Here is a 21,077-nt window from a genome sequence, read left to right as displayed (position 1 = left end):
GTTCTTTGGAAATACTTGGCAAGCTTCTCTGGAGAAGTCGTGCTGCAGCCACCTCACTGGCGGCTGCATTCACTGAGCAAAGCCTAAGTTCCATCTTTGAACTGTCTGGCACCCATCCTACTGCTCTCCAATATGCTCATCTCATGTTTTGCTTTATTCTGTATAAGCTACCCAGGAGAGACAGTCAAGTGGTCCAACCTAGTCTTCTGCTTGGTGAAAATCGGTTCTTCTGCCAATTCTCAGCTATTGTCACATTTGTGATCTCACTATCCCCAAAAAGGCTACTCAGACGCTGGATTAATTAAGGTTATGACTCAAATCAGAGCCAAGTGTCAGAATGAGACATTTCATTGCGTACAATATTCGCGCTTCAGATTTCTGTTTGGTAAACAACGCATCTCATGGAAATCGGCACATGTTGGCAGCCAAACAGAGAGAGGAAGGGGATTGAGTTTTACAAATATAGACTGTCCAGAACCTCAGATGTATCTGAGACATTGGCTCACGCTGTATAAATGTGTGCTGACAAACCCAGAGCCAAAATGAAGCACTAACTGCCAAAGAAAACCACTGGATTACAATTCGAGAGGCATCTCTTGTGGACTGAATAAGAACTAAGGTGTGTTGCTGTTTTTATCAGCACACTTTGTGCCTCCATTGGCTTACCAATGGCTGGGTGTCTGTGTTATCGACACCTGTAGCAGACCAACACAGCTACCTCTCTGGAAACTGTAACATGCGAGGCTGCCTAATACGGAGGCAGCTCACTGCTCCATCTAGCTTACCACCCACCCTGTCACGCAGGAATCCCTTGCGGACAACCGCAGTGCCTGGAGATGGACAGGCCATGCATCCACAGCAAGGATCAGAGGAGGAATGGCTGCTGGGAGGAGCACAGAGAGAAGAAACGCTGTGGTGCATCTGCAGCAGTATAACTGGACATCCCTTTAGAAACCATGCTCAGCAGCAAATATATTTAGGTTGTTTGGTGCATTTATGGTCAGGGTAGCCAGCAGGGTTCCCCCCAGATAATGTGGACTACAACTTCCATTCGTGACCGTGGCCAATGGTAAGGGATAATAAGAACACAGAAAAAGAGCTTGCAGGATCAGGCCAGTGGCCCAACTTCTCCCTATCTCCTGCCTTCATGGGGCGAGGCAACCAGAACTGTACCTCGGGTTACAGACGCTTTAGGTTAACAGACGCTTCAGGTTACAAACTCTACTAACCCAGAAACAGTACCTCGGGTTAAGAACTTTGCTTCAGGAAGAGGAGGTGGTGGCGGCACAGCGGCAGTAGGAGGCCCCATTAGCTAAAGTGGTACCTCAGGTTAAGAACAGTTTCAGCTTAAGAACGGACCTCCAGAACAAATTAAGTTCTTAACCCGAGGTACCACCGTATACGGTATTCCAAGCATGGTTGCATCTTTTAACCGAGATGCAGTAAAAAACCAACGTTTTTCAGCAGAACCTAAACAAAGTCATTGGCTAGCTCTGATTTCAGTCTTGACAGTTGCAAAGGAAGACTTCGCTTTCTGCCGTTTTAACTCTGCCAGCTTCTCTCTCTCTCTCTCTCTCTCTCTCTCTCTCTCTCTCTCTCTCTCTCTCATATGTATCGAGGCCCTTTATGTTCCAAACAACAAGAACACAGTGTCAGGCTGAGAGGCCGGAAGCCTTCCGTTTTCATAAACACGAGAGTTAAAAGTACAGAACGCTGGGGGTGGAAGCGTCGATGCTAATCTAAACCATTCAAGGTGAACTGCGTCTCATTCGCCTCTCCTGTATTCCAACGATTATCTCTTTGCTTGCAAATGCCAAATGTTGTCAGCTGTCAACAGAACACTTCTCTTTGTTCGCAGTGTGCAAGTAAACATTTACCTCGCAGCATGCAGGAAGAAAGATCTGCCAGAAAGGACATACTCTCTGGGCAGAACGGCACAACCCAGAGGTGCCTTGATAACTCTCTTCCTCACAACACCCAGCTCATCCTTCTCCACCCTGCTGTCCTCAAAATGGTTTGGGAAAAGACCATAAGGAAGGCCGTGGTAGAACTTATCCAACACCTATCAAGTCATAGAATCATAGTGCTGGAAGGGGCTAATCTCAACTAGATCATACATGACAGGTGGCCATCCAACCTCTGCTTAAAACCTTCCAAGGAAGGAGATTCCTCCACCTTCTAAGGGAGAACGTTCCACTGTCAAACAACTCTTACCATCAGAAAGTTATTCCTGATGGTTAGTTGGAATCTCCTTTCGTATCTCCTTTCATTATCTTCTTCTTTATCACGCTGAACATCCCCAACTCCTTCAACTGTTCCTCATAAGGAACGCTTGGTTTCCAGACCCTTGATCATCTTGGTTGCCCTCCTCTGCACACCTTCCAGCTTGTCCATATCCCTATTAAATTGTGGCACCCACAACTGGACACAGGACTCCAGGTGTGGTCTGAACAAGGCAGAATATAGAGTGGCACTATAAAAAGCAGAGACATCACCTTGCCACCAAAGGTCCGTATAGTTAAAGCTATGATTTTCCCAGTAGTGATGTATGGAAGTGAGAGCTGGACCATAAAGAAGGCTGATCGCCGAAGAATGGATGCTTTTGAATTATGGTGTTGGAGGAGACTCAAGAGTCCCATGGACTGCAAGAAGATCAAACCTATCCATTCTGAAGGAAATCAGCCCTGAGTGCTCACTGGAAGGACAGATCCTGAAGCTGAAGCTCCAATACTTTGGCCACCTCATGAGAAGAGAAAAGACCCTGATATTGGTAAAGATTGAGGGCACAAGGAGAAGGGGACGACAGAGGACGAGATGGCTGGACAGTATTCTCAAAGCTACCAACATGAGTTGGACCAAACTGTGGGAGGCAGTGGGAGACTGGAGTGCCTGGCGTGCTCTGGTCCATGGGGTCACGAAGAGTCAGACACGACTAAAAGACTAAACAACAACAAATGACATCCCTTGATCTGGGCACTAGACTTCTGTAGATGCAGCCTAGAATAGCATTAGCTTTCTTTGCTGCTGCATCACACAGAAGTCCACCAGATGCCTAAGAGAAGCCTGCTAGCAGGACCTGAGTGCAGCAGCACTTTCTCCCCGTTTCTGATTCCCAGCAAACAGTATTCAGAGGCAAACGGCCCCCAAATAGTGGAGGCAGAGAATAGCCATTGTGGCTAGCAGCTATTGAGAGCTTCACCTTCCATGAATTTGTCTAATCCTCTTCTAAAGGCATCCAAGCTGCTGGGCATCACCATATATTGTGGGAGCAAATTCCAGAGCCTAACTAAGCACAAGGGGGGGGGGGAATTGCTTTCTTCTGCCTGTCCTGAATCTTCCAACATTCAGCTTCATTGGATGATATCAGGTTCTAGGATGGGGGGGGGGAGTTTCTCTCAATCCACTTTCCCTGTACCATGTGTGAGTTTATATGCCTCATTTTCATCTCATAGGTCCAAGGCAAAAGCGCTTCCAAACAAGCCCTGAAGTTCTTGTCTCCAGGTGTTGCTATTCCTGCATCTCAGGAGGTTGGACTAGATGTCCCTTGGAGGCCCCTTCCGAATCTACAATTCTATGATACAAATATTACACGTCTTCACTCCATGACCCCATGATTAGATCTTCAGAATATATTTAAAGCACACCCAACACACAATTTAAAGCACACACCCACCCTGAAAGAATCCTGAGAATTATAGCTCTGTGAAGGGGGAAACTACAGTTCCCGGTATTCTTTGGGTTAGAGCAGTGCACTTTAAAAGTACTTTGGATGCGCTTTAAATGCATGTCTTCAACCACTAGGATTCCCACCCCCGCCACCCCTAGAATCTTCTTCTTAAGACACTACTTTTCCTGTTGCTTTTACACAGGGGAAGGAAAAACCCCCACCAAGGTAACATATGCACACACAGTAGAGTCTATGTTGGGATAAGAACATAAGGGTTTTTTGCTCTTCCATCATCAGCAACTGCTAAATGAAGAGTGTCTATTTTCTTCCGGTACTTTACTATTAGCAAAAGGGTCCTTCTGTCATCCGCCCGAAGCGCTTCTATGGCAACAAAAAGCATTCAAGTGTCGCTCTTGTTTTGTGCCAATTTATCCTTAAAAGCTTCTATTATATTTTGGGGAGCGGGGAGGAAGATGGTGCATTAAGAATACGTACAGCCAAGAAAGCAACATTTAAAGTTTTTTTTAAAAAAAAAATGCGGCGGCACAAAGGAACCCCAGAATTTCACTGAGCTGAAAAGGCAGCGAGGCAATTTTTCCAAATTGTTTAGGTGGGGAAAAAACACACAGAGAGACACACACAGAGAGAGAGATACACACACACATTGAATCTCTCTTCTTTCACAGAATGTCAGGCTGCCCGCCCATCTGCTCGCTTTGTTTTATTTCTAAAATCAAAACAAGATACAACTCCTCGTCACCCCCTCCGCCGCCATGATTGCTTCCACTCAGAAATGGAATTGTCAGTGCACGGCCAGCACTATTCTCCCTGAAGACCTTGCGTCAATGAATTGCAGGGAGGACCAGGAGAAGGAAGGGCAGCTTAAGAAAGAAAGAAAGAAAGAAAGAAAGAAAGAAAGAAAGAAAGAGTTTGGATTTGATATCCCGCTTTATCACTACCTTAAAGGTAAAGGTAAAGGGACCCCTGACCATTAGGTCCAGTCGTGACCGACTCTGGGGTTGCGATGCTCATCTCGCTTTATTGGCTGAGGGAGCCGACATACAGCTTCCTGGTCATGTGGCCAGCATGACTAAGCCACTTCTGGCAAACCAGAACAGCGCACGGAAACCCAGTTTACCTTCCCGCTGGAGCGGTACCTATTTATCTACTTGCACTTTGATATGCTTCTGAACTGCTAGATTGGCAGGAGCAGGGACCGAGCAACGGGAGCTCACTCCGTTGCGGGGATTCGAACTGCCGACCTTCTGATCAGCAAGTCCTAGGCTCTGTGGTTTAACCCACAGCACCACCCTTAAGGAGTCTCAAAGTGGCTAACAATCTCCTTTCCCTTCCTCCCCCACAACAAACACTCTGTGAGGTGAGTGAGGCTGAGAGACTTCAGAGAAATGTGACTAGCCCAAGGTCACCCAGCAGCTGCAGTTCACCAGATTACGAGTCCACCGCTCTTAACCACTACACCACACTGGCCCTTGATTTAACTGTTCACAGAGCAGGACTAGGGATGAAGGGACACACTGAAGTCAGGCCCAGCCCAGAACTCTGAAGGGATGGGACTAAATGTTAATGGTTAAGGCAGGGTTCCCCCAAACTTGGGTCTCCGGCTGGTTTTGGGCTACATCTCCCATCATGCCTGAGCACTGGTCCTGCTGGCTAGGGACAATGGGAGCTGTAGTCCAGAAACAGACAGAGATTTTGGGAAACCATGGTTTATACGTGCAGAGAAGAAGCAGTGGAAAAGCTGTCTGGCACCAAACACAGAGGAAACCGGAAGAGAAAACAAGGGAGAAAGGATCCTGTGTGCTGCAGAGATGTCAATAATGTTTCAGAGAGGCACTGCGAAGGGACAAACGTCCAAACTGCCTGGAGAGAATCCGTATTCAGTCTCAGAATCCGTGTCCAGAAATTGGACTTTCTGTGGAACGTCAAGGCTTGCTTTCTCCTTCGCCAGCCAACACTTGTTTCTCTTTGTCCATGTTGTATCTCCAACTGGCGTGGGGAAGATATTTAGTTCATGCCTCCAGCAGAAAAGCAAGTACGTCTTGAGAGGTGCCATGAAGACCTTAGGAGGATTTCGTAGGGCGGATGTAGAGAAGCGTGTGGTTTTCCCACGTGGCGTTTTTGCAGCAAAGAGGCGTCCTGAGAATCTTGGTGCTGTGAAACAAAGCCTGTTGGCATGTACAGAGCAGGCCTTGCTTGTGGACTCACTCATGAAGGCATCAAAATTATTGTGGTATTTCCACAACAGATTGGAGGGAGGAGGATTTGCAGCAGCAGTTAGGAACTTAATCAAAGCTTGCATCCGGAAGTTTTTATAACTACCGTAAAAGAATCAGGAATCTCCCATGGCTGGAGATGTCTCTGAATTCAGCTCACATGTAAGGGCCATAAAGGTTTGTTAGTGCAACCAGCTGCCAATTTGCTACCTAGCCTGGTTCAAGGCATTAATTCACAAACCCCAAACAACTTCACACCTTCAGGACTGCCTGATTCCTTATGCTCCAATCCTATTCACAGAGATCTTCTGGGGTACTTTTGAAGGTCCCCAATGCCCCTGAGGCTCAGTTGGCCTTTACCATGTCAAGTGGTGTCCTGTGGAACTCCTTGCCACTAGAGGTACAGAAGGAGTCACCCTCCCTGCCTTCTTTTTGTGATCTTCTGAAAACTCTGTTGTTCGGAATGCGAATATTTTACCAACCCATATTTATGGGTGGTTTTGTTGCTGTAATTGTGACATGTTTTTAATGTTATACCCTGATTTGTTTATGAAAGTGTATTTTATAAATATCTAAATAAACAATAAATAAATAAACCCAGCCTCAAGAAACCAGGAAATATTCATAAATGATCATATACAATAATTTCAACACAAGGGGCAGTTGTATTATAGTTCTGATTAGCTTTTATTTTTTCCCTCTCTGACAGGCATGGTGGAAATTTCTCAAAGGCTAAGACATGTGCTGATATAGAGATGCCAGCAAGCATATCTTAAGCCATCCAACTTTCTGCCAATATATTCCAATATAGCTTTGTCATGTCAAGTAACATTACGCATAAAGATGCTCCTATATGCATTCTAAAGATATGTACTTCGTAGTAAATTAGATTTCTTCTTCTCATAACAAATGTTTCACCTCTGGTCAGAAGGCATGGAATTAGATACTGGTTCATAATCAAACTAAATTGAGAGTGGGGGCCCCGAATACATTTTTTTGCAATGGTTTGTCACAGGGTTGCCATATTTCAGAAACTGAAAATCCAGACACAAAAAGCTGTTGAGCTTAAATTACGTTCTGTCCAGATGCTGCTAATGTAAAGGAAATACCTGCTGTGTCCGGAAATTTCCTGCCGTAGGGCAACCCTAGCTTGTAATAATGCATAGCTGCCACTACTTTTAGAACCAGCATTCTGGATCAACTAACTTCATTGGCTTCAGTGATGCAGAACGCATCTCTTCCCCAATGCTGTCAGATGCAGGATTAGTACAGGATAAAGTTGGAATCCCTAGGAACCATAATCTGCCGTAACATAAAGGTAAAGGGACCCCTGACCATTAGGTCCAGTCGTGACCGACTCTGGGGTTGCGGCCCTCATCTCACTTTATTGGCCGAGGGAGCTGGTGTACAGCTTCCAGGTCATGTGGCCAGCATGACTAAGCCGCTTCTGGCAAACCAGAGCAGCACACAGAAATGCTATTTACCTTCCTGCCTATTTATCTACTTGCACTTTGACGTGCTCTCGAACTGCTAGGTTGGCAGGAGCAGGGACTGAGCAACGGGAGCTCACCCCGTCGCGGGGATTCGAACCGCCGACCTTCTGATCGGCAAGTCCTAGGCTCTGTGGTTTAACCCACAGTGCCACCCACGTCCCTATAATCTACTGTAAGGAGTTGCTAATAACTTTTATCCTCTGCGAAGCATCATCTGCAAGTAAGTATGGAGGTGAGTACGGAGATGGAGGGGAAATGGCTGGCTCTGCTTTCATAACTTTTGACATAACCTGCCCCATGTCCCAATGTCATTACACCTTGCATTTCCCTGCCAACCAATGATATAAAGTAGAGGGAGATTAATGCACTGTGTAAGAACAGGAAGTCATGTGGTAGGAACTGAAAGGGATCACCCTTTGGGGCAGCAATCCCATGTTTTTCTTGGAGCATGGGTGCAAAATAAAGAGGTTAGGAGGACACCAACTTACCATCACAGTTACGTAGAAGATTCTTACTCTGCTTGGAATGCTCCTCTTCCTCCGGGATGGTTTCCATAAGTTGGTAGCCCTTGTAGCTTGGATAGAGTCCATGGGATGTCAAGGGATCATCATCGAGATACTGATCTGAGAAGGTGGAGCTGCTCTTGTCTCCTTCGTGCCGATGAAGACCCAGGTCTGAAGCACAGGAAGACTCCAGAGAAGTAGGGTCATGAGCAGATGATGAGAAGTCATCAGATTCTCCACTCTCCTGGCTAAAGGTGCTTCCATCATCTGAAGCTTCAGAGTAACGTTCATAAGAGCCATCATCACTGTCTTCTAAGTCCTCGTCTCCTTCTTCGGTGGGATGGGGATCCGCTTTGCTTCCCAGGTTGGCGAAGGAAGAAGATATGGAGTCGCCTGCTTCTTGGACAGCCTCATAGACCCGAGACATCCATGAGGACAAGGGCTGGAAGAAACTCTGGACATCCTGGGAGGACATGTTTTTTTGAACACCATGAACAAGTAAAGTGATGGGTCATAAACTCCAGCTGTTCATCTCTGCCAGCATGCCAGACTCGGAGGTCTGTGAGCTACAGAATAAGCATTGCAAAAGGTTATCAAAAGATCGCCTGCCCCCCTTTTAACCTCTTTGTTAGACCTACTAAAATTATCCAAGTGAGAGAAAGAAAGAGAGCACAGAAAAGAGAAAGGAGAAGTGTCCACACACCACAAACCAGAAGGAGAGAATGCTTTCACCAAAATTTGCAAGACAACCAGGGATTCACCAAACCGAAAGCACAGGATGAATGTCAAAAGTTAATCTATAACTAGGTAGTGCAAGGGATGTTTCAAACCATGTTTACAGGTTCCCCAAATAAGAATAAAGCAGACAGTGTTGGGGTGGATGCAGAGGTTTAAATTCCCCCGCTGAGCACAGCAGATGGATGGGGATGTAAATCGTACACTCCCCATTCAACAGTTGGTTGATCGGCTGGGGTGTCTGCATGTGCCTATACACGTGTGTATATGTTTGCAAGTGTTCATGTGAAGGATAGCCACAGCCATTGCTGGCATGTGGCCAGCGGAGGATTGGCAAAGGGTGATCAAGACCCTTTCTCCGCTCCTGATGTAATTGGAAGGCCACATTTTAGCAGAAGCAATAGTTTGCGGCTGCATCCAAACCAATAAACTAGGGTTTGTATTTCCCCTGCAAACCATTGTTTTAAATTCTGGTACGGAGGTTGGGTGCAAATTACAGTTTGCTAGGTTGGTTGTAACAGCAAATTACGGTTTGCATTGATCAGTGAGTGAGTGATTGACTCTGAGCACGTGAAGGAAGGAGCCTAAGGCTCAATTGCATAATGCCTTTTCATGCCAGCTGAACCAGTATTTGCTACACTTGCTGTCTCTAATCCTCTGGTATGAAGTTCCCCATAATTTCAAATAAAACTGTCATGGAATCCGAAACAAAGTGGCTCGCCACCAAATAATTGTTTCCCATTAATCATACTCCTGTTTAGATTTTACTTTCATCCCAACCCTTTTAAGAACACGTACTTTGCCTTGGAGGAAAAGGAATGGCAACAATTAATTGCATTCTCCATTGTTTCCGATGCATTAAAGAAAAGGAAGCAAACTCTATATGGTACAAATCTGACACCCATTGTTCATTAATGGCTAGGAGCAGGTTCTAAAATGCAAGGTTGCCATACGGAACAAATGTGCTGGAACAGTACAAAAAAGCACAATCACAAAAGTCTCTGGAATACCTGAGTGTAAAACAAGGCTTCCTGCAAAAGCAGATGCAGAAAGGTTGTTCAGCCTGAGCTGATAGAAACTCGAACAACTCAGGGAGGGGATCTATGTCTTAGGCTTGCAGGCTGAATGGAATAGCTCCGTAGAAGAGCATGCAAAAGGCCTTGGTTCAATCCTCAGAGCTCTCTAAGGAAGCAGGGAGAGACCCCGCTCTGGAACTCTGGAGCCATCAAAAGTAGAACTTTTATAATCACCCAGTTTCAATGCAACAACACAGGGTTGTTGTTGTTTTTTAAAAAATGGAGACTAATTGTACGTTCGGCAGACAGTCAGCACATGATAAGCACATACCCTCCGACTTTCCTCAGATGAAAAATAGGGACATTTCTCATTCCCTGCAAATGACCCTCCTTGACCCCCCCCATTTTTTGTCCCTCCCCAGCCTACAGAATATTTTCTGTCAGAAGACGGCTGAATGCCACCACCGCTTCACCAACGGGACACAGCACACAAGCCCTCCACTGTCCTGAGAAAACTACTTAATCCCAATTTTCTTTTAATTTATTTAGGAAGGGGAAAGATTGGACATGGACGCATTTAAAAAATAATAATAATCAAGACTCCTTGCCCTTTCAGGGAGGCCCTGCCCTCAGCACTGGCAACTTCTCCTCCTCTTTGCCCACTCTCCACCAGCCACTACGAGGGAGGAGGCCAGCAGCAGCGACCATAAAGAGGCAACGGGATGCTCCATCAGAAGCCGCTGCTGTCGTCGCTCCCCCTCCCCAAGCACTGGCGGGGGGAATTGAGACATTCCAGGATCAAATCAGAAACCGAGATGGCTTTCGTAATTCCAGGACAGTCCCTGGAAAACAGGGACCCTTGAAGGGTATGTAAACATAAGCTCTTTGGCCTAGAAATTCAGAACCAACTGCATATGGCAGAAGAACCCACGTTTATTTATTTCAGCCTTCCTTAACCCGAAGCTTTTGACTATAACTCCCATCAGAAAGCATGACCAACCATTAGGGGGATGAGAGCAGCAGTCCTTCAACATCTGGAGGACATTGGGTTGGGGAAACCTAGTTCACGTGAAGGAAGGGACGGTTTAGCTCTGTCACAATATAGATTCCAATAAAGATTGCTTAAGCAGGTTTGGCTTGTGACACTGGTCAAGTTTGCAATATAGATTGCCTGAGCAAGCTTTGGCTTTAGATTCCAATAAAGATTGCTTAAGCAGGTTTGGCTTGTGACACTGGTCAAGTAAAGAATAAGAGGAGCCACGTAGGCTCAAAAGACAGGGAAATGGGTAAGGAACGTGCTTAACGTGATTATCCTCCTAAGGTGTACCTATAGGTTGGCAATTGGTGATTGGTGGAAGGGAGGTGTACCTATAGGTTGGCAATTGGTGATTGGTGGAAGGAAGGTGTACCTATAGGTTGGCAATTGGTGATTGGTGGAAGGGAGGTGTACCTATAGGTTGGCAATTGGTGATTGGTGGAGAAATGTGTACCTACAGTATAAGAATGCCTGCCAAATGCCATGTATTTACAGCCAGTGTATTTTCAGGAGCTATCCAACTGGTTGTCTCTGTGTACAAAATGTCTTTGTACACAGATTTCAATAAACTCTTTTTCTCCAAAGAAGATTTTGCTTTCCTGGTACTTTTGTTCCCTCCAAGGTCCGGGGATGGCGTGGCTGATGGATCCCTAGGTAAATAAGGCTTCATTTCTTTGGGGGCTCGTCCGGGATAAGCCCCCTCCCCAAATATGGACCGGAGGGCCAGGCTCAACCAAGGTGAACAGCTCAGCAGCGTTTGCAGGCTCCCGTGCGCACCCCGCCTGTTTCGTGGGGGGAGCCAGCCACACTGTCCTGCAGTGGAGACATCTTGTTGAGGGAGAAAAACAAAGAGGACGGCGCCGAGGGGAAGGGAATCCGCAGCGGAAAAGGTAAGCCCGACGGAAAGGGCAGCCCGACGGAAAGGGCGAGGCCTGATCAGCCTCACCTGGTTATGCAGTAGAGTGCAGCCAGGAAGGGAAAAAAGGGCGTGGCAGGTGGGCCACCAGGAATAAAGGGGATTGGTTGCGCAGTAGAGTGCCAGCCACCAGGAAAAAAAAAAGGGGGGGGGACTGGTTGTGCAGGAGAGTGCCACCAGCAAAAATTTGGAACAGAAGAAGGAGGGAAAATTACTTTGGTGTGTTTTGTGTATTGCATGCTGAAATTATTTTGGTGTGTTTAGTGTGTTACATGTTGAAACTATATTGATGTGCTTTGTATGTTGTATGTTGCATGTCAGATACTCTAGTGACTGAATTGTCAAGTGTGGGCCAGGGCTTAGTGTCCCCCTTGGCCGAGCGATTGTAGGGCTGTAGTGTGTGGAGTGTGAAAGAATTTACAACCTGTTAGGAGCAGAGTATCTGAAGAAAAAAAAAAAAAAAAGAAAGAAAAAAAAATGGGGTCTGGGGCAAGCCAATATAGTCCTCTGGAATGCTTTTTTAAACAACTGGAAAGCAGCCACAAAGCATGATGATTGGGGAAATTGAGAAGACAGAGGATGAGGACATTGTGTGAAGTTGATTGGCCCCAACAAACTAATTGGCCATCGGAGGGCAGTCTTAATTTGCAACTAATCAACCCACTGTATCAAAATATCTTGAACGTCCACCCAGACCAGATCCCCTACATTTCTACTTGGAAAACCAATGTAGAAAAGAACCCATCATGGTTGAAAGCCTGCCGAGGCGACGCCCCACAAAGTACAGTTTGTGCAGTTCGACCGGCAGGGAAGTCAGAAAGGCCCCCAGTGATACTAGACCCAGAAGATGAGGAGGGAGGAATTATTAAACCACCTCCACCCTATGCTCCACCAACTGCCCCTCAGGCAATTCCACCAGGCCCAGGTCCCCAGGCACTGGGAGGAGCTGGTCCCCAGCCCAAACCCAAGACTGATGAGTCAGAAGGAGAAGAGGATGATGAGGATGAAGAGTTTGTAGAAAGATTAGTCAAGCAGCTTTGTTGAGACTGGACAGCGGAAAGCAGGCTATGCAGTGGTAGCCCTGGAAGACCAGGTGATCGAAGCAAAGTCACTCCCCGCCTGGAACATCGGCCCAGCTGGCAGAGCTAACTGCGCTTACCAGAGCCCTGAGCCTGGCAAAGGGACAGAAGATAAACATTTATACAGATTCTAAGTATGCATTCCTGACTTTACATGCCCATGGAGCCTTATGGAAAGAAAGAGGTTTGCTTACCTCCAGAGGAAACCAGGTGGCCCACCCACAAGCTCTATTGAACCTTCTGGATGCTGTATGGGAGCCCGAGGCAGTGGCAGTTATCCATTGCTATGGCCACAAGACTGGAATGTTAACTCCATATGCTAACCAAGATATGCAATTGAATAACTATGTACAGTCACTCTCCCAAGTTCTCTCCTGTTTCAACAGGTGGACCCAGGCTCGCACCTCATGTGTGTTAACTGAACGGTTCCATCAGTTCGAGCCAGGTGATGAAGTGTGGGTGAAAGACTGGCAGCGAGCCCCCCCTACAGCCTTGCTGGAAGGGACCATACACTGTGCTACTTTCTACACCTACTGCTGTGAAGGTTGCTGGCATCACCCCGTGGGTCCACCATACTCGAGTGAAGAAAGCTATTTCAGACTGGACAGTTACACCAGATCCAGAGAACTCCCTCCGGCTGACTATCGCCAGACGCCTGGCAGACGACCGCTCTGCTGATATCACACCGGAAGCTGATATCTCTACGCACAGCTGAAGAATTGGATGGGAGGGGCGCCCGCCGGGAGCACCTCCAACGTTCCAGCCTTGCAGCCTTTGTCCCCTGATAACGTCCAGAACCCTGAACGAACTTTAGTATGCATTATATGGTGTGAGGAGGAAGCAGTGGGGATTTTGACACCAAGCATTTGCAGTTTACAGGCGGCTACCTATTCGTGTGGGTGTGTAGTGGCCCATCCACCGTGGGTACCCTCTCCTTGGGGGGCAAGGTTATCCTCCACCCATCAGGGGTACCATCATCCCCCGGGGATTGAGGGGTTTTATCTCCACACCATAGGGTTTGACACTTGGAGGTATCCCCGACCTTGTTTCCCTAACCAACTCGAGCGTCCGGGTAACCCCAACCCCCCTTCCAGACCCATACCATGACTGATCTGTGGTGGGAAGAGCCCTGGCATTCTTGGCGTTAGTGGGTGGGAGTTATCTCAACTGCCCTTGTCACGTGGATGTCTCTCTCTCTTTTTTTGCTGGCACGAGCGCCATAGAATTTGCGGGAAGAAGCGTCCCTCCTCCATCCCACTGACAGTTCTCCTTCTCTTCCTAGTTGGGGAACCCGCCTGCGCTCTGGCCCAGGGGGAAGTAGGGTCCTGGATCTCCCAGGTAAACATTACCCGTATCATGGTCACGCGGGGCATCCACAACCCTTACAACCGCTGGCTGCAAACGGCAGAAATGGTAGCTAAGGAGGAGAATAGGACCCGTTGCCTTGTTTGTGCCTTGGGACCTCTGGATGCGGCTGGGGGCATGCCCCTGCTTTCGTTGCCTCTTAATCGGACCCGAATCCAGTATACTGGAAGTAAATTCCAGTGGGGCCCATACTGGAATCATCCCTATCCCCTCCGTGTTTATCGGATTCCCGGATGGTTCTGTGTCAACCAGACCAAAAATGCCACCCTTGGACACAATATAACTTTTACTGGGCGCTCCTCATGCAAGTGTACGTGTAACCCCACTGATACCACTGAGTGTGGCGGAGCCTGCACCAATTTAAATCTTTTAGCTTTTAGTTCTATGGGTGACCATATGGCCACCCAGAACAAGGATCCTGTATATTGGATTTGTGGGACAAAGGCTTTCCACCACCTCCCCAACGGTTGGTGGGGCAATTGTTATCCAGCCTTCCTTTTACCCCCCATGTGGCTGCTCCCTACCACCTTATTTCCCCATCGCAATCACAGATCTGTTGATATCATGAATATAGCCTCAGGGAGCAAGCAGACGTGGGGAAAGGATGAATGGCCACCTGAGCGAATAATTGCCCACTATGATCCGGCCTCCTGGAACCCTGATGAGTTAGTAGCAGGTGCCAGAGAGCCCATGTACAATCTAAATCGCATAATCCGACTCCAGGCAGTAGTAGAGATTGTGGCCAATGCAACGGCCACCGCCCTTCGCCTTGTTGCTACCCAGCTGGATGAGACCCGCACTGCTGTCCTCCAGCTGCGTTTGGGAATGGACTTTATTCTGGCCAAACAAGGAGGATTTTGTGCTGCCCTCAACCTGACTGGGGGAGCATGCTGCTTCAATATTTCAGATCATGGTGAAGCCATCCGTAATCTAGCCGCAAGTATTGAGAAGGTGGCACACGTCCCTGTACAAATGTGGGAAGGATGGAATATGTCTTGGCTAGATAAGTTTTTGCCAAATGGGTGGCTCAGAGGAATGTTTTTTTATGCTCTTAGGACCAATTTTATTTTTATTGCTTCTTTGCTTCTGTATTCCCTGCTTGGTGCAATGCTTGCAAAATATGGTGCACAAAACAATGTCGCGCATGATGGGTCCCCGAGTGATAGCTTTGATGCGTGAATACCAGCCTATTGCCTTGGACGAGCCAGAAGGCTGTCCAAAAGAAGAGGAGGGAATGAAGGAAGGGACGGTTTAGCTCTGTCACAATATAGATTCCAATAAAGATTGCTTAAGCAGGTTTGGCTTGTGACACTGGTCAAGTTTGCAATATAGATTGCCTGAGCAAGCTTTGGCTTTAGATTCCAATAAAGATTGCTTAAGCAGGTTTGGCTTGTGACACTGGTCAAGTAAAGAATAAGAGGAGCCACGTAGGCTCAAAAGACAGGGAAATGGGTAAGGAACGTGCTTAACGTGATTATCCTCCTAAGGTGTACCTATAGGTTGGCAATTGGTGATTGGTGGAAGGGAGGTGTACCTATAGGTTGGCAATTGGTGATTGGTGGAAGGAAGGTGTACCTATAGGTTGGCAATTGGTGATTGGTGGAAGGGAGGTGTACCTATAGGTTGGCAATTGGTGATTGGTGGAGAAATGTGTACCTACAGTATAAGAATGCCTGCCAAATGCCATGTATTTACAGCCAGTGTATTTTCAGGAGCTATCCAACTGGTTGTCTCTGTGTACAAAATGTCTTTGTACACAGATTTCAATAAACTCTTTTTCTCCAAAGAAGATTTTGCTTTCCTGGTACTTTTGTTCCCTCCAAGGTCCGGGGATGGCGTGGCTGATGGATCCCTAGGTAAATAAGGCTTCACACGGATCTGCCCCGCTGACAGTGATGGGAGAAGGGGACTAAATCTTTCCCCCCAAAGTTGCAAAGGGGTGAATCTTTCCCCTGCTTGAACCTCGCCTCCTAGCGCTTTGTATAAGCTAAACAAGATATAGCTTAGGGCCCCACTCTCTTGGGGACCCCAAAAAAAATTAAAGGGGGAAAAAACTGGATGCACATTTCCAAAATATAAGATTAAAAAACAAATAAAATAAAACCCACAATTATTATTCCATGTTACAGCAGGTTTCTAGAGACTAGATTATGAGTCTTTGTAAATTGTGTTTATAAAGGAATTTTTGTTATTGCCAAATGCCAATGTGTTTGCGTTATTAAGTTTGTTATGAATAAAAAATCATTTTACGTTAGAGCTTAATAATTATTTCACTATTAATATACTTCTTCTTCATTGTATTTCAGTTCAACAATTACTTTGATAAAATAAATATTTTGTTATGTTCCAAATGGCTTTAGATACCTATTAAGTCCATAAATTACCATATAGCATATATTCAACACAAAAACCAGCAACAATTTGTTGTTGACAAAGGACAGCTGGACATTTAAAGGGCCCCATTACCTTCAGTAGCTTAGGGCCTCATCAAACCTAAATCAGGCCCTGTTGTCACTGTAGCCCATTTGCCCCCTAATCTGGTTCAAATACCAAAAGTGAGTTTGACTGGGAGGAAACTGGGAGGGGCTGGAGTGGAGGGTGCAAAGCAGGGAAGATTTCGCTCCCCTAAACTACACACCCTTTCGTTACCAAAGTTGCCCCCACTTCCCTTTCGATATGTGAAAGCAGTAGAGGCGGATGAACAAATGGGAGCACCCCATCGCATCCTAAATGTGGTCCTCAGACTCTATATGTGGTTTCAGTAAAGGTAAAGGGACCCCTGACCATTAGGTCCAGTCGTGGCCAACTCTGGGGTTGCGGCGCTCATCTCGTTTTACTGGCCGAGGGAGCCGGCGTACAGCTTCCGGGTCATGTGGCCAGTATGGCGAACCAGAGCAGCACACGGAAACGCCGTTTACCTTCCCGCCGGAGCGGTACCTATTTATCTACTTGCACTTTGACATGCTTTTGAACTGCTAGGTTGGCAGGAGCAGGGACTGAGCAACGGGAGCTCACCCCGTCGCGGGGATTCGAACCGCCGACCTTCTGATCGGCAAGTCCTAGGCTCTGTGGTTTAACCCACAGCGCCACCCGTGTCAAGATAGGGCATGCATGAGCACAAAGGCTGAGTACAAATTCCTCTTCCTCTTGGTACATCCATTACAACCCCCACCCCAAGACAACAGAGCGAACAGATAAATGTTCTAAATAGCTTTGACATCACCTTGCCCATTTTAGCAAAAAGGAAAAACTGTTTCCTACTTCAGTTCCCCAGTATAATTCATAAGTAGCAGCGCTGTCTCTATATATACACACCCAAGGCTACAACAATACAAATGCCATCTTTCTCCCACAGTACAGGCTGCGGTTCAAGGCGATATGAGCCTTTCCATTATAAATACCACATTTTAAAGGATTTACTTGTCAATCATGTAAGAATTACTTTCAAATGCAAATCACTAGAGCGTGCAGGCAAGTCTTCTCAGCCCCAGCCCCCCCCCTTTTCCTCCCACTTTCCTCAGTTTTTAAAACCTACCCTGTTTATTAATAATTCACATTTTTTAAAAGCTTTGGTAAATATATGTTTGCGCTGCCGTCTGTGGCAGCTCCAAAAAGCACCGACGCCCACAACGCAGCGAAGGAGAGATGTTGTCATTTTTATTTTATTTTTTTTTAAGGCCCTCGCATTGCAATACTTGTCAGGAGAAAGAAAGACTTTGCAAAGCTCTCAACAAAGGGAACTTTTTAACATAGCGATATCGGTGTTTGTGTAACAGTGAGAGCGTGGCGGAGAACAAAACAAAAGGAACCTAACGCGAGCCCCACAAGCTACGCGATGCAAGACTTCTCCTCACATTTCTGGAAACAGGTACAAATCCATGAGAGGGGAAGGAGCAGGGACGCCTTTCCCTGCCCTGCTTCCCAGTCCCAACTGCTGGCCTTCCTCATGGCACAGGAATATAAAACAGGATCAGGCCACAGCCCCACCTCATCCAGTATCCTGTTCCTAAAGCTGCCAACCAAATGCTAAATGGGATTCTGCAAGCAGGACCTGAGGGCAAGAGTGAGCTCTCCCGGAGGCATAGCAAGGGCGGGAACCGTAGCCCTGAGGCACAGTTTTTTCGAGGGCACATTTTGGTGCACCCACCCCAGGCGCCATGAAAACACGCTCCCCCCGACATTGAGCTCACCACCTGCAATTCCCATGTTGTCAGAGGCAGGTGCCAGGGTCAGGTCAAAAATAACTCACAAAGCATCAGTGTAGTTACCGTATTTTTTGCTCTATAAGACTCACTTTTTCCCTCCTAAAAAGTAAGGGGAAATGTGTGTGTGTGTTATGGAGCAAATGCAGGCTGCACAGCTATCACAGAAGCCAGAACAGCGAGAGGGATTGCTGCTTTCACTGTGCAGCAATCCCTCTTGCTGTTCTGGCTTCTGAGATTCAGAATATTTTTTTTCTTGTTTTCCTCCTCCAAAAACTAGATGCGTCTTGTGGTCTGGTGCGTCTTATAGAGCGAAAAATACGGTAACTCTTTGTTCAAAGAAACCAAACAGCTCAGGACCAAGTGAGCCCAAGTAACTCTTCCCAGTAGATCGTGGTTTCCCAGATTTGGGTCTCTGGCTGTTTTCGGACTACAACTCCCATCGTCCCTAGTGAGCAGGACCGGTGGTCAGGGATGATGGGAACTTTAGTCCAAAAACAGCTGGAGACCCGTTTTGCAAACCCTGCAGTTGATCTTGCCCAACCTTAACCCTAGCCCTACCTCCAACCCTAACCCTAACCCTAAACCCAACCCTAACCTAACCCTACCTCCAACATTGACCCTAATCCTAAACCTAACCCTACCTCCCAATGCCAAAGAAACTGAAGGAGAACAGCCATCACCAAGCAGAAAGCACCCAAAAGGAAACACCATCAATTTCACAGGTGGCTGTTGCCTCACATCCAAGACACCCCAGAAGATAAGAATAAAATAGAGGAATTATTATTCTAGCATTATTATGATATTTTACCATTTATTCTCATAGAAGTCATTGCTGTCAGAGCAAACGTAATGGCTGCATTGGCACGTCACGGTAAGCCATAGTTTAGTGTGGCATTCACAAGCCGGAATGAGCCGAAGTGAGCCCCACCTGCCCTGTCTCCCTCTCTGGTCCAGAGCACAACTTTAGCCATGCCTCTTTTTTCTTGAAACTCTCGGCTTGTCATTGGTGGGGCTTATAAAATACTCTGGTCACAAGTATTTCAAAACAAGTCAACTAACTCCAAGCCTTGGTTAAATGAACCTGAGTTTGTTATAAACCACAAACCCCTGTTTGCATGCAAAAAAAAAAAATTCAAAATATTCAGCAGAAATGAAGCAAAATGCTGCTGGGAGTCCTCTTCCTGGAGAATTTGTGCAAGCCTGAGACTCACACCCACTTTTACCTCTGGCCCCTCCCACCACCAGCATGTGGACCCTGGAAGCTTGCCCACAGGAAAATGTGGCCCTCGGAATCATACACCTGTGGAATTGGAAGGGGTCCAAATCGACCCAAACTCCAAGCCCCCTGCCCTGAGGTACCATCTTCTCAAGTTGATTGAGGGGAACTGATGGGATGTCCTAACATCGCAAGGAGCCAGGAGGAAGAAGAAGAAGAGGAAGAGTTTGGATTTGATATCCCGCCTTTCACTCCCTTTAAGGAGTCTCAAAGCGGCTAACATTCTCCTTTCCCTTCCTCCCCCACAACAAACACTCTGTGAGGTGAGTGGGGCTGAGAGACTTCAGAGAAGTGTGACTGGCCCAAGGTCACCCAGCAGCTGCATGTGGAGGAGCAGGGAATCAAACCCGGTTCACCAGATTGCGAGACTACCGCTCTTAACCACTACACCACACTGGCTCTCAGGAGGTGGAACTAAACACCCTCTGAACATTGAGGTGGCCTACCCACCCCTCAAAAAAACACTGGAGGGGGGACAAAACTGCCTTGGCCTCTAGAAGCCGGCACCTATGCTCCCTGCAATACAGGAATCCGAACTAATCATTCAGGACCGAGGTGGAAAAGGTTCCCCATCATGGCTAATTGATGGCTCTTTCGTGTGACGTGCAAATGTGGCCAACGGGTGCCAGAAAGCAAAAGATAGCAGTTCCAATCGATTTAAAGTTTTGCTAAAAGCAGGAGATTTCGATCGATTCCTTAAATTACTCGGATCCGATTTCTTTTAAGGAGTTTGGCGGTACTTACCAAGGCTCTCGTGAGCGGCCGACTTCTCTTTATAGCGTTTCCGTTTCCCGCGTTGTTCCAAGCAGGGGAGGCCCCCGATCTTCTCAAAGCACAGCTTCTTGTTGATGAAGAGGAAGAGGACCGCAAAGAGGACGATGAAGACCCCGACAGCTGAGAGGAACCCAATCGCTTCAGGAGTAACTGGCGGCGAGGAAAAGCACAAGGAAGAAAGCACAAGGTGTTAAGCTGGCTTGCGGGGTCATGTCGGCAAATGGGCGTTCCCAGACACAGAGGAATTAAGCATTTGTAAAAGAGGCAGGATTCCCGAGGGAGCCGCAGGAAAGGGAAGAAAAGAACAGGCCTGTTGCCTTTGTGCCCAGCTTGACGGCGTAACTGTAACCATGTCTACTCAGAAGGAAATCCTATGGAATTCGATGGCTCTCACTCCCAGGTAAGTGACATCAATTGTGTTCCATCTCCTTTGAACACAGAAGGTCCTTGGCACCTCTCGGGAGGGCTGTGAGGGAACCCCACCTGAAATCTTGAAGTGCCCCTGTCTGGCAATGTTGACGATACTGAACTATGTGAACCAATGGTTGAACTCTGGCAAAGGCAGCTTCCTATGGTCCTCAGCAAGTTTAGGGTGGCAGCCTGACAGGTGTACAGGTATATGCTTCCTGGTCTTTGATTTGCTCTAGGAGCTGTATGGGCAATCTACCCGGAAGATGAATTGTATTTTGAGGAGTTGGTGATCTGACATGGTTACCTTTCCTGCCTCTGTTCCTTCCCCCTCCCTGGGGAAGTCACTTTGACGCTTCTTGAGGGCTTC

General features: G+C 47.1%; 1 protein-coding gene across 4 annotated transcripts in view; it reads right to left on the bottom strand.

Annotated features, from left to right (window-relative positions):
- SYT16 (synaptotagmin 16) overlaps positions 1–21,077 on the bottom strand; it is a 124,411-nt gene that overhangs the window by 40,741 nt on the left and 62,593 nt on the right. For 2 of the 4 annotated variants that reach the window (XM_053403677.1, XM_053403851.1), the window contains exons 1-2: positions 20,270–20,346; positions 7,883–8,463 (exon numbers count right to left, since the gene is read on the bottom strand). In XM_053403677.1, the coding sequence (XP_053259652.1) occupies positions 7,883–8,372 (490 nt within the window). In that variant the 5' untranslated portion in view covers positions 8,373–8,463; positions 20,270–20,346. Of the gene's footprint in view, positions 1–7,882; positions 8,464–20,269; positions 20,450–21,077 lie in introns of those variants that run through there. The other 2 variants (XM_053403766.1, XM_053403942.1) reach the window with 1 other exon arrangement.

The sequence above is a fragment of the Podarcis raffonei genome, chromosome 1 (assembly GCF_027172205.1).
Source record: "Podarcis raffonei isolate rPodRaf1 chromosome 1, rPodRaf1.pri, whole genome shotgun sequence".
Taxonomy (NCBI): Eukaryota; Metazoa; Chordata; class Lepidosauria; order Squamata; family Lacertidae; genus Podarcis; species Podarcis raffonei.
The sequence above is the reverse complement of the archived record's forward strand: the minus strand, read 5'-3'. Positions and strand labels throughout refer to the sequence as shown.